Source organism: Myxocyprinus asiaticus, chromosome 9 (genome assembly GCF_019703515.2).
Source record: "Myxocyprinus asiaticus isolate MX2 ecotype Aquarium Trade chromosome 9, UBuf_Myxa_2, whole genome shotgun sequence".
NCBI lineage: Eukaryota > Metazoa > Chordata > Actinopteri > Cypriniformes > Catostomidae > Myxocyprinus > Myxocyprinus asiaticus.
The window spans coordinates 21,980,503-21,993,203 of NC_059352.1; the positions used below are offsets into that span (position 1 = coordinate 21,980,503).

Below are 12,701 nucleotides of genomic sequence, written 5' to 3' on the forward strand. Positions count from 1 at the left end.
CTCCATAGTCATGTCTTGCCTTTAAACTCTTAAATATTATTAAATCATTTGTTGCTTGAGTGTTCATTTTTAAAATCCTGATCATTTACCTACTCATTTATGGTGGCCAACCAAGATATGAGATAATGCACGCAGAATTTCACTATGATAACTTCACGGTGATTTTCATTACTACATAAGCCAAAATGATACAAATCCCTTAATTAGCATCCTAATTTTCACATGATTCGAAAGATATCCCACAGAAAAAGGAACTCTAGATAATTTTTTGTCAGAGGCTTGATAACTGCACTATAAACTTATACAGACTTCATTCTATATATACAGTGGCTTGCCATATTATTTAGTAAAAGATTTGTATTAGTTACAAAAATCTGTTAATTGAAGTACAGTAAGCGAATTCAGTATTTTAACATTCTGAAGCTTTTACAGCAAAAAGCTTTGTTATGGAGTTACATTCATACATTATGTTTGTAATATGGACACAATCGAGGACTGAGCTTGAGTGTATGCATGTGTTAAAGAGACACTTTTGTCAGTTCGGGTGCCTGCCTCAATCCCCAGTGCAACCACTTCCTATTGCACTGGGACTTGTCAGATGACCACCTACCAACATACCCACCCTCTCATTAAAGCGTGAAGTGCTTAACACAAACATATTTACACATCTAAAATATTCTGTGTATGGACCACCTGTGGACATGATGCAGCTCATCTGGTGGATATTTCTTTCCTATCTGTTTAGCCAGGTGCATTCAGTGCCTCACCTATCAAAGCAAAGTAAGGCACAAGAGTGGGTTGATGATTGTATTTAATTAGTTAGACTGTGTACTTATCTATTTATTAGTTAAGTTAATTTGGTTGTTATGTCTGTTCTAGTTGTGCTATTTTTTTTAAAGATGTATCTCTCTGAACACAACTGTGAAAAGCAACAGTAAATTCAACACAATAAGGATGTATTTATTAATGCAACATGTAAAATCATGTCACTTGGGGTTGGAAAGCAGTTTTAATGGTAAACTTAATTGTTTTTATTTTCTTATTTTATTAAAATTCACAAACTATGCCTTCCATTAGGGGAAAGCATCCTTCAAAGCATTTTCACTTATATTGAGGTTAAGTGTGATACTTAAATTTGGCAGTGCATTACTGCAGATATTGTTGGCTTTCCTATCACAAATTGCCTATGTTCCTCATTCGCTTTGGATAAAAGTGAATAAGCGACAGATGATTCTGAAATGTACTATCGTATCTATTCACCTTTTTGTATTGAAGCTCCATGTAGGGTTTTCTCCTTTTCAGATATTGCGCTCTTGGCTACAGATGAGAACCCCAAATGTTTCACCAGGAATCTAGAAAGCTTCACTTGTTTTTGGGAAGCACCTATGGGAAAGTCATATTATTTTATCTACAGACTTCATGAGTAAGAGTGCTCTGTATTGCTTTCTTCTGTATTAGCAGTGTAAAAGGTCAATTTATTACTGCAAAGAGATCATTGAGTTTGCTTTCTGATGATAAGGAACTGCTAGAGACTTTACATCGGAAGCAAAAATAAATATGCATAAAGCCCTCACATTGGGGAATAAGGTAGAAAGGTCTTATTTCATCTGTTTAAGAGACCTGCATCAGTGTCAGGTTCTATAATGAGGATGTTTAGCATTGCAAACATGGTATGTGTCTAATTACTGCTTTACTCAAAAAACATTTTTTAAGATTTATGCATTTCAATTTCATAAAAAAATTCCATCAAATTGAAATGAGTAATCTTTAATAAAACAAACTAATAAAATAAAAATAAAAAAATAAATATTTTAAGCTTTATAAATGTTAATTTGTTATACATTACACAATTCAATTTTATGAAACTGATTGTGTGGTGATTGCAAGTCACATGATTGTCTTAGCCCTTTCAGACAATGTTCTCAAACAAGGCTTTATTTATATTTTAAAGGAATATTTCAGGTTCAATACAAGTTAAGCTCAATCTACATTATTTGTGGCATAATGTCGATTACTGCAAAAAAATTCTTTTATTCTCTTTGGGGGGTGGTTCTCCCCTTTTCTCCCCAACTGGGCATGCCCAATTCCCAATGTGCTCTAGGTCCTCGAGGTGGCATAGTGACTTGCCTCAATCCGGGTGACGGAGGACGAATCTCAGTTGCCTCCATGTGGGTAGAGTCAGGTTAACTCAACGTGAATCTTCCCACCCTAGCAAACGGGCTAACTGGTTGCTTAGGAAGCCTGACTGGAGTCACTCAGCACACCCTGGATTCGAACTTGTGACTCCAGGTGTGGTAGCCAGCGTCTTTACTTCCTGAGCCACCCAGGCCCCCCTTGTCCCTCATATTCTTTAAAAAAAAAAAAAAAAAAGCAGTTACACTGAGGCACTTAAAATGGAAGTGAAAGGGGCCCATTTTTGGAGGGTTTAAAGGCAGAAATGTAACGTTTATAATTTTATAAAAGCATTAATTCTTCTGTTACAACATGAATTATTTGAGCTGTAAAGTTGTTTAAACTGTCATTTTTAGTCATTTTAGGGGTTTAGGGTTTGTAGACAATACATCATCATGGTAACGAAGTTGTAAAACTGGCAATAACTTTACACAGAAAGGTATAGTATGTGATGTTATCACACTAAAATCATGTTAACACATATTGTTTATGTCTTGTGGCTATACTTTTGAAACAGTATTTTAACATTCAAAATATTGGCAACATTCACTCATTATAAGTGCCTCACTTGAACCCAGATGTTTTATTTAATTTGTTTAAGAAAAGGATGGATGAGTCAAAATACATTTTTGTAGTAATCAACATTATGCCACAAATCTGTTTGTTGAGTTCAATTTGTATTGAACCCAGAATATTCCTTTAATTAAAAATAATAACAAAAATGAGAAACATTATTCAGGCCCTTGTTTGAGTTTGATATACTGCTGGACATCATCATTACATTTTTACTGACATAATTTCCAGTTTGAGGAAAATATCCATATACTGAGGCATTTATGTTCTGCAAAGTGAGGGAATACTAAAGGAAGTACTGAAATTGGAGAATGACAATTAGAACTGGCGAATGGTATCAGATGTTTTTTGGAGAATATATGTGTGTCAGTTTTGCAGTATTTTTACTGTGTTTTCAGGGGCCTAGACTACTTTACTTAAAGGTTCCTTGAGGTTGACAACTTGCTTGTTATTTTTTACACAATCTACTAAAAAGGAACTAAAATTATAACACTACAACCAGGTGAAAGTGCCTGCAATGTAAGTGAGGCACTTACAATGGAAGTGAATGGGGCCCATTTTTGGAGGGTTTAACAGCAGAAATATGAAGTTATAATTTTATAAAAGCACTTACAATAATTTTTCTGTTAAAACTTCTGCATTATTTGAGCTGTGAAGTTGTTTAAATCATAATTTTTACAGTCATTTTAGCACTGACATTACATCATTACATACATTAATTGTCTATAACTTTACACAGAAAAGGTTAGTAAGCGATTTTATCACACTAAAATCATGTTAACACGCATATTGTTTGTCTTATAGATATACTCTTGAAATAGTGAGTTTTTAAACGTTTACAGATTGGCCCCATTCACTTCTATTGTAAGTGCCTTACTGGAACCCAGATTTTTGCTTTTTTTAAAGATAAGGAGGGACGAGTCAAAATAAAACAAATGCTGTCCACTGAGCTTAACTTGTGACTTTATACATCGTCATGGCAACAACTTTACACAGAAAAGGTTGTGATTTTATCACATTAAAATCACTGTTTATGTATTATGGTTAAAAATAGTTTGAAATAGTCTGTAATTGACCCTCATTCACTTCCATGGTAAATGCCTAACTTTCATCTCGATTTTTGCGTTTTCTTTTTTTTTAAAGAAAAGGAGAGACGAGTGTAAATAATTTTTTGTGGTAATCAATATTATGCCACAAACTTGTATTGAACCTGGAATATTCCTTCAGTGTCTGTGGTGGTTATGACTTTGGTTAAAACAAATACTTTTGTATCAAACAGAACAGAGGAAGAGAAGAGGTGTAATGTGACACAACAGACTTATGAGGAGAAGATGTTCTTACATATTTGCACATTCCCACCAAGTGATGTTTATCTGTTTGACTACACAGAGGTCAGCGTGGTAGACATGCACACCAACATAATCGTCTACAGCCGCAATGTCAGTGTGGAAGATCAGCGTATGTGTGTTTACCATATAATCATGATGAGCATTTATGAAGAGCAACTATTTTATTTTATTTTTTCAGCTTTTATGAAAAAATGTATTGCAATTAAATCTATCTGCACATATCTTCCTCCAAGATCTACTGTATCCTCCATCAAATATATCCCTTCATCCGACTGGCGAGGTGGGCCAAATGTTAGTTCAATGGAAAGACCCAATAAACATTTGGATTAATAAGCAAAAAACACAGTATGAAATTCGTTACAACTCCAAACACAAACAAAGCACAGTTAAACAGGTGAGTATGATACATACCTTAAAATACTAAACTGTTCTGTATGAGTTGTATGTATAGAAACAGCTTATTTACTAAATGCAGTGCACACTCACTCCTCGTAGGTGACAGGATCTTCCCATAAGCTCACCTCTCTAGCTGCAGGAGAGAACTGCACACTGCAGATGAGAGCCAGACCTGATAGCAGGCTTTGGGGTGATTGGTCAAGTCCTGTAACAGCTGTGGTCCCACAATCTGCAAGTAAGAGCTAAAAGGAATTGTTCACCCAAAAATAAAAAATGTGTCATAATTCATTCACCCTCATTTCGTTCCAAACTCGTATGACTTTCTTTCTCATGCAAAACACAAAAGATGTGTTAATAAATATTCCAGTCATTTTCTTTAATGCAATGGCAGTCGATAGTGACTCGCTTTAAAGCTTAAAAAAAGACCAAAAAGTATCATAAAAGTAGCCACGCAACTTGTGCATGTCAATAATTGCTACAGGTAATATGTAGCCTAGTTCTAGACAATCTTAATTTATCTAGACCCTGTGGGCACTCCGTGAGTGTGCCATCTGAGGCTGAGATGACTACCTTCCATAATTCAAACCTTCACAATTACACATTCAGAAGATGGACATTTTTCTGGACATAAGAAAAATAATAGGTATACTTCTTATCACCTTCTAATCTTTTGCAAATTTTCAGATGACATAAAATTAGGGTGCCACACTCCTGATCTGTATCGAGTATTATGCAAATGGAGTGAAGAATTATATGATGGTGGCAGATACAACCTCCATTACAGGCAAACAAACAGGTCTCATGTTTTATTATTATCCTGTTACAACTTCTCTTAATATTACAGTAATCATAAGCAAGCAGTTTAATTCAGTTCCTACAGTCCACCTTGTCTGGTTTTTCAGAAGTTCATGGAGCAGTTGGAAGCTGTGTTCCAAAGCCAACGACACTGTGAATCAGTGTGTCTTGTATGGGGAGGAGTCCACTGTCTATCAGGTTTATCTCAGCACTGGCCTGGAACGATTCAGTCGAACTTTTTACATGAAGACTTTCAGTATGACCAGTAACAGTGAGTGTGAAAGCAGATCAAAAACCACCTGTCATACTGTACATAAGGCATCATCCAAATCATCTCGATTTGATCTCTGTGCAATCTTCAACATATTTAAAAACAGTTTAAAACCATTTACTATTTTGTTTTGGGCAAGGCTCCATGGTAGTTGCAATGTTTTGGACATGCATCTTGATCAGTTACTCAAAGTAATCCATTACATTTATTTAAAATAATTGTAATCACATTACCAATAACTGCATTGAAAGTACTTTTAAGTTACTTTTTAAAACACTTTTGCGCTAAGAGGTGCACTCAGTAATTTACAAAAATGTACTACTAGAGAAATTAATTAGATTTTTGAAAGATGTGTAAAATCATAACCACTTACACAAGATAAAGACTCCAGTCATATCAGTCACCTTATAAAAGCGGTTTTATTCTACATAATCACTTTTACTGATCAATTAAATTGGATTATAATTGTGTTTGAATGATGTTGCATCCACACCGCTAGGTGTTAGTGTAAGTCCATGATGAAAAAATAAATTTAAAAAAATACTTCATAAATTCAAATGTCTATATATCCTCCTTGTTCATTCACTCAGCACCACACGTTTCTCCCTTAAAATTACTCAGTAACTCTTAAGCTGTCACAGAAACACAAACGAATGAACATATGAATGAAATACATGTTTTAAATGTATTCTGCATAAATATTATTTTAAAATGTGTAACCCTTGTAATCTATTGAAAAGTATGTATCTGTAATCTGATTACAAAAATTTAAAATGCAATGTTACTCCACTGTTGACTTTTAAAAGAAATTAGATTACAGTAATTTGTTACTTTGTAATTGGATTATACCCATCACTGATCATTATAATACCATGGTATGCTTTGAAGTACATTGGAGCGCCATGTAAATACCATGGTTGTCCATGAATGTGGTAATTACTCATTAACATGGTACATTTTAAAGCACCATAAGTATATAAAAAAAAAAAAAAAAAATATATATAGCTTTTTATTGCTAAAGGTTATTTTACAAATAGTGCAAAAGTTCATTATACATTCAAAATATGAATATTACTAATTCTTTCTAAATAATAAGTGACAGCCAGAAGCCCATCAGTCTCTCTCTCTCTCTCTCTTTTTTTTTTTGGTCAGTCAAAACAGAGCCTCCAAGAGGGCTTCAGGAACAGACAGTGGACGGTAGGCTTTGTTTAAGCTGGGCTCCACCTCTTTTGATTATCTCTCAGTACCTAAAATACCAAATCCGCTATCAGCTCCATGGAGAGAATGAGTGGAAGGTGAGTTTGAATAACGTGAAATGAGCAATTTAAACAAATATACTTAAATGATTCAAAAGATCATTGATAGATGAAACACTGGTATATAAACTGTATATACACCGATCAGCCACAACATTAAATCCACCTGCCTAATATTGTGTAGGTCCCCCTTGTGCCGCCAAAACAGCGCCATAGAATAGCATTCTGAGACGATATTCTTGTCATCACAATTGTACAGAGCGGTTATCTGAGTTACTGTAGACTTTCAGTTCGAACCAGTCTGGCCATTCTCTGTTGACCTCTCTCATCAACAAGTCATTTCTGTCCGCAGAACTGCCGCTCACTGGATGCTTTTGGCACCATTCTGAGTAAATTCTAGAGACTGTTGTGCGTGAAAATCCCAGGAGATCAGCAGTTATAGAAATACTCAAACCAGCCGGCCTGGCACCAACAATCGTGCAGATATGGGTCATGAGCTTCAGTTAATGTTCACACAACCCATCAGAAAGGAAAAAAAAAAAAAAAAAGTGATTTCAGTGATTTGGACCGTGGAACAATTGTTGGTGCCAGATGGGCTGGTTTGAGGATTTCTATAACTGTTGATCTCCTGGGATTTTCACGCACAAGTCTCTAGAATTTACACCGAATAGTGCCAAAAACAAAAAATATCCACTGAGCGGCAATTTTGTGGATGGAAATGCCTTGTTGATGAGAGAATGGCCAGACAGTTACGAACTGACAAAGTCTACGGTGACTCGGATAACCGGTCTGTACAATTGTGGTGAGAAGAATAGAATTGCAGAATGCTATTCTGAGATGCGGGTTGCCGCTGTTTTGGCAGCACGAGGGGGGCTTACACAATATTTGGAAGGAGGTTTTAATGTTGTGGCTGATCGGTGTATATATAAATGTATATGAACATACAGTAGGTATTTACTGTATCTGCTCTATGCTCTGAATCAGTTGTATTAAACAGTTGCATTTACTTTCAAACAACATCCTGTGGTAGCTTTTCATTGTACCCAGTTCCAAGACCAGCACTTGTCTGGATGTGCAACTAGGGGGGCAATACAGCATTCAGGTCAACGCACAACCAGATGGATCAATCTACAGTGGATGCTGGAGTGATTGGTCGAAACAACTCACTGCCCATTTACGTCGAGGCAAAGGTAGAAAAACTTTCTGACATTAATGAACAAAACAACATCTCTGAAGCTCTGGACAATTTTGAACAATCATTTCTGCTTTAACACAGAGTGGATCTTCTTTGTCTGCATACCAGTAGCTTTACTGATTATTGCTTTTGCATTCATCTTATTCTTCCCCAAATACTTCAGGTAATTTAGTCCAAATCACTCTAACACTGAACATTTCAAAACTACGATCTAAAATGTGAACAGAATGTAAAAGGAATATAAACCTATGTACCTTACTTTCACTCCATTAGTAAGGTGAAGCAGTCTCTGTGGCCATCAGTCCCAAACCTAAACAAGGTGCTGGAGAGTTTTCTGGCAGATATCAGTGGATCACACTGGGTAATTTTTTTATCACCTTTGATAATTACGCAAAATCACATGAGCAGGGTTGGAAGGTAACGGAATACATGTGGCAGGATTACGTATTTAAAATACAAAATATAAGTAACTGTGTTCCACTACAGTTACAATTTAAATAATTGGTAATTAGAATACAGTTACATTCAAAAAGTATTTTGATTACTGAAGAGATTACCTTGCATTTTATTTTCATTTGTTTAATTTAATATTTAGTCCTTTCAGCTAGAAAACATTTATACATATAAATGATGCGATCCAAAGTGCATTTGAACAGTGGTGAAACACTTTCTTATGATGTGTTACATTCATACGAGCAGACAGAGAAGTAAGTTTGAAGTAAGTTTGAAGCAGAAGAAATAGAAATAAACCTTGTGTAAATTGTCAGTTTTACGCTAAGCTAAAATGCTGTTTCTAGCCATTTTACATGCATGTTACAAGGCACGATTTTATCTTTTATCAAGAAAATTCACGTTGGATCATAATTTGTTTTAGAAACAACACTGCATAAGATATTTAGGTTTTTCAGAGAATGTATTTTTAACATGTGTATTTTGTCTTACTGTACTGGCAGAGTTTTTATAGTCAAAACAAGTGAAAAAATCTACCAGTGCTGAAGAAGTAATCCAAAGTATTTAGAATACGTTACTGACCTTGAGTAATCTAACGGAATACGTTACAAATTACATTTTGCAGCATGTATTCTGTAATATGTAGTGGAATACATTTCAAAAGTAACCCTCCCAACCCTGCACATGAGCAAGAGTGCTGTTGTACTGAACATAAGCACTGGTCGTAGGTAATCACAGCTATGCTGATATTCAGTATAACAGCAAAATTGCAAGTGTTATATTGCTTTTACACAACAGTTCTATAAACAAGTTAAAATGGACATTTTTGACTCAGTATGGCCAATTATTTTGTCTAGTTTTGCTGTGCTAATAAAAGTTCCAAATGAAGACAAAGCAGGATCAAGATCAACCATTTTATGTCGACAAATATTACAGGGCTTTCTGGTGGTACCGCTGCTCCCTATATACATATATAACTCCACTGGTTGCCCTTCCTCACACGTTATACATTATTCAAGGACCAAATAGCAGTCGTGCAACACAGATGATCAATTTTGCAATATAAACACCAACAGAACACAAACTAGAGGTAGGATTCTGCTGGTTCTGGAGACTCTGCCGTCTCTCCTCATATAATGACGTAATTTCAACACAAATCAATATTTCATGTTCATTTAATTATCTATTTGGTGAGTAGCCATGGATAATCTACAGTCAGCTGTTCATCATCACAAAATAAACCCCTTTAGGGTGATACAAGATCCCTCTGGTCCGCGTTGGGGTCCTGATCATCCTGATGGGGTTAATTTTGAGATGACTGACTGCCTGTAGAATATTCCTTACATAAATCAAAAGACAGAAAAATGCCACAAACACAGACAACTGGAGTAATACAAACAGTGAGTCCCAGTTCTGTTACACTGAATATCAGCACTCTTGGAACACCAGCTGTCCAATAAGATTAGAGGACCGGAACTGTTCAGAATTCATGAGTATAATTTAATACTTTTTTTACATTCAGATTTTAAAAAAAATTTAAAAACATTCTTTTGCCGTTTTCTCATTTCATTCTTTAAATTATACTTTCTTGAATTCAGGAGCCAACCTTCAACGTCAAGCAATGCGACAATGCTGCTACCATGTCAGTGTTAGAGATCCTGTCTGAGCGGAAAGCTGCAGTTACAGAAAAACCCTGTAAGGAGGCCACCTATCTTTTTCTCCCTGAGGGAGACTTCTCAGCTGGTGAAAAAAATGGGGAGGATTTTGGAGAGGGTTTGGAGATGGCTCAAGATTATGTGATTTTGAACACCGATGAAATAAATTCCATGTTTTACAGGGAATGACTGTGTGTACAAGGATGTTTCTTTATCTCACTTGGCCACTGAAAATCTACACTCTTGCCCTAGTGCCTGCTCTACCAGCTTTCCAGAGTGCACGACTAATATCCTCAACCATTCCTATCTCCTTCTGGCAGAACAATCGGAGCTTCAAGAGTATAATTTGGCCTGTCACTATACAAAAATACAACGATAGTAATAAAGCAAGTGGAGAATTCTTAAAATTTGTGATAAAGCTTAATCTCATTTGTTTTAATACAAAATAGGAGTTCTGGGTTAGCCCCACCTCATAAATAAAAAAACTCAGAAAAGGAATAGAGGCCTGTGAGGTTGAGCTTGTTTGAGTTTGTATCATTTGTATCTTAAGAAACAGACAAGGTACAACATATGGATCCATCACAGCTCTCATTATGCATCAACCCAGATCTGAAATCAGGTGTTACGTGGATATTGTAAAGACATTTGTTCAATGCATGGAACTTCAGTAAAAGCCATCAAATTTACTTAAGTATTTAAGGAAAAATAAAAACCAGACATCCCAGTTGTCAGATCATGTTCCTTACAATGACTTGTAGAACAGAATAAAGCCATATGCACTTCCATATTGCTATAATGGGGACCTTGTAAATAGGATTACTGCTCTTAAAAGAATATTCCAGGTTAAATACAATTTGTACATTGCAGTAAAATGTTACCAGCTTTCTATGATTCTACTTAAGCAATTATGCTTGTATATTTGTAATATTTGTTTTTTGTAACAGTACTTAATATTGTCATTAATATGACAAAAGAACAAGTCTCATAACTGGAGGCAGCCAATAGCTTTATTGTATCAAGACAACACAAAACTGAAAAGTAAAATTTGACCACATTAAAGAATGTTATGGTACATTGTATGAAAACTGTAAATTTAACAATGACAATCATTAAATAATAAACAAAAACTGTATGCGTCTTGCTCTCCCACACTAAAATGTATAAAAACCAATTTACAATAAAGTCTGTTGTGCAAATTCTTAACTAAAGTGTGAAATGGAAGACAGATTAACGTGATTTGAATAGGAACACATTCTGTTAGATGGAGAGCATAAAGATATTATTAGAATATACAGTGTGATCAAATGCACATTTAAAACTTGATATTTATAGGATTACACATGCATAACTTGAAGCATTAAAAATGATCATTTATTCAAAACAGATGCTGGGATAAATTTCAGATTCAGTTAGTAAGGTCAAGTTTTTGGCCATTCCCGGAAGCCAATGCAAAGCGCCAAACAAGATTTTAAAATCAGCTCTCTGAATGTCCAGAAAGGTGGACACACTTAGCAGGGATCAAAACAGGTTGCCAGTTAGAGCCTGCGATTTCTCGGAAATACCAAACCAAACCAGCTTTATTTACCAAATGCAAGGCAATCACAGTACTGTGCAACAAGAGTTTATCAGTCAGCCTTCAGGGCATAAAGTACATCGTCCTGACTTACATTGAGGCGAACACGGAGCAGCAGGTCCAGGTGGCTGCCTTCTAGGAGAAGCAAACGACAGGAACCCAGTCTCTGACAAACCGCCAGCCCTTCAGACACACTCACCGGGTGCAAACCCTCAACACGACACACAGCCTGGTGCTGGAAAAATACCTGGGAGAAAGGGAGAGCAGAAAAACACAATTTTAACAAAGAAAAATAATTGTGAATTAAAACATCTTTAAAAGACAGGATATGTATGAAGTAGGGTCAGTGTCATTTTGTTAATTGATCAACAGACTAGTTGATTATGCAAGTTACCTGCTGAAAAGTGGCCTCTTCGAGACCCAGTCGACGAAATTCTGCAATAACAGCCCTCAAGAAAAGCTGCTCCTGAATAGAGGCACTCCTATAATAACAATGACAGTTATAAATATAAATTATAAAACTTTTTGTTCCTGGATGCTGACTTACATTTATGTAGTAACTGTTTTTTTCTTTTTTTAAAAGGCTATATTAAAGCCACTCTGATCATCCCTCCTCAAATTAACATCAAAGGAGGTGTTAAAAGATACAAAGCAATTGGCTGAATTATCATCTCTACTGTAATCGGCGAACCTGTGTTTCCACAGGTAATATACATAACATAACATAAATCACATAACATCAATCCAGGCTCACAAAGCATGCTTTAAACATGTTGTGTCTGAACATGTTAATGATATCAACAATGTTCACCTTACTGTACATTTACCTCAGGAAAGTTATTCAATGTCCATATATAGCATTAAAAAAAAAAAACTCTAGAGAAGGGCATTTTGCTAAAACTTTAAATACCAGCACAGTCAGGGATACAACAAATTTGAGGACAACTCAATGGATATGGAGTAATTTAAAGCTAATGTGCCAGTGAATGGTCAAACCCTATCAAATGCTTTGCAGT

At 35.6% G+C, this 12,701-nt stretch overlaps 1 protein-coding gene and 1 pseudogene across 6 annotated transcripts; one reads left to right on the forward strand and one right to left on the reverse strand.

Moving 5' to 3' along the window:
- The first annotated feature begins 594 nt into the window (after positions 1-594).
- Positions 595-11,258, forward strand: LOC127446663 (thrombopoietin receptor-like). 6 transcript variants are annotated; one of them, XM_051707783.1, is made up of 13 exons: positions 598-780; positions 1,303-1,423; positions 4,025-4,203; positions 4,328-4,488; positions 4,590-4,725; positions 5,175-5,286; positions 5,393-5,556; positions 6,709-6,851; positions 7,843-8,002; positions 8,089-8,170; positions 8,281-8,368; positions 10,056-10,152; positions 10,365-11,258. In XM_051707783.1, the coding sequence occupies exons 1-13, from the start codon at positions 702-704 to the stop codon at positions 10,559-10,561; spliced, it is 1,719 nt and encodes a 572-aa protein (XP_051563743.1). In that variant the 5' UTR covers positions 598-701; the 3' UTR covers positions 10,562-11,258. The 6 variants fall into 6 exon arrangements, with proteins under 6 accessions (XP_051563744.1, XP_051563743.1, XP_051563742.1 ...); XM_051707782.1 differs by having other exon boundaries at positions 602-780; positions 10,295-11,258; XM_051707784.1 differs by lacking the exon at positions 1,303-1,423 and having other exon boundaries at positions 595-780; positions 4,135-4,203; positions 10,295-11,258.
- Positions 11,259-11,447: 189 nt separating this feature from the next.
- LOC127446424 (origin recognition complex subunit 1-like) overlaps positions 11,448-12,701 on the reverse strand; it is a 28,965-nt pseudogene continuing 27,711 nt past the window's right edge.

Coding starts and splice junctions, on each gene's coding strand:
- LOC127446663 (XM_051707783.1), top strand. CDS start 702: ATGATGCAGCTCATCTGGTGGATATTTCTTTCCTATCTGTTTAGCCAG. Junction 4,726..5,174: donor TGTGGTCCCACAATCTGCAA/GTAAGAGCTAAA, acceptor GCAAATTTTCAG/ATGACATAAAATTAGGGTGC. Junction 10,153..10,364: donor TGCAGTTACAGAAAAACCCT/GTAAGGAGGCCA, acceptor CTCTTGCCCTAG/TGCCTGCTCTACCAGCTTTC.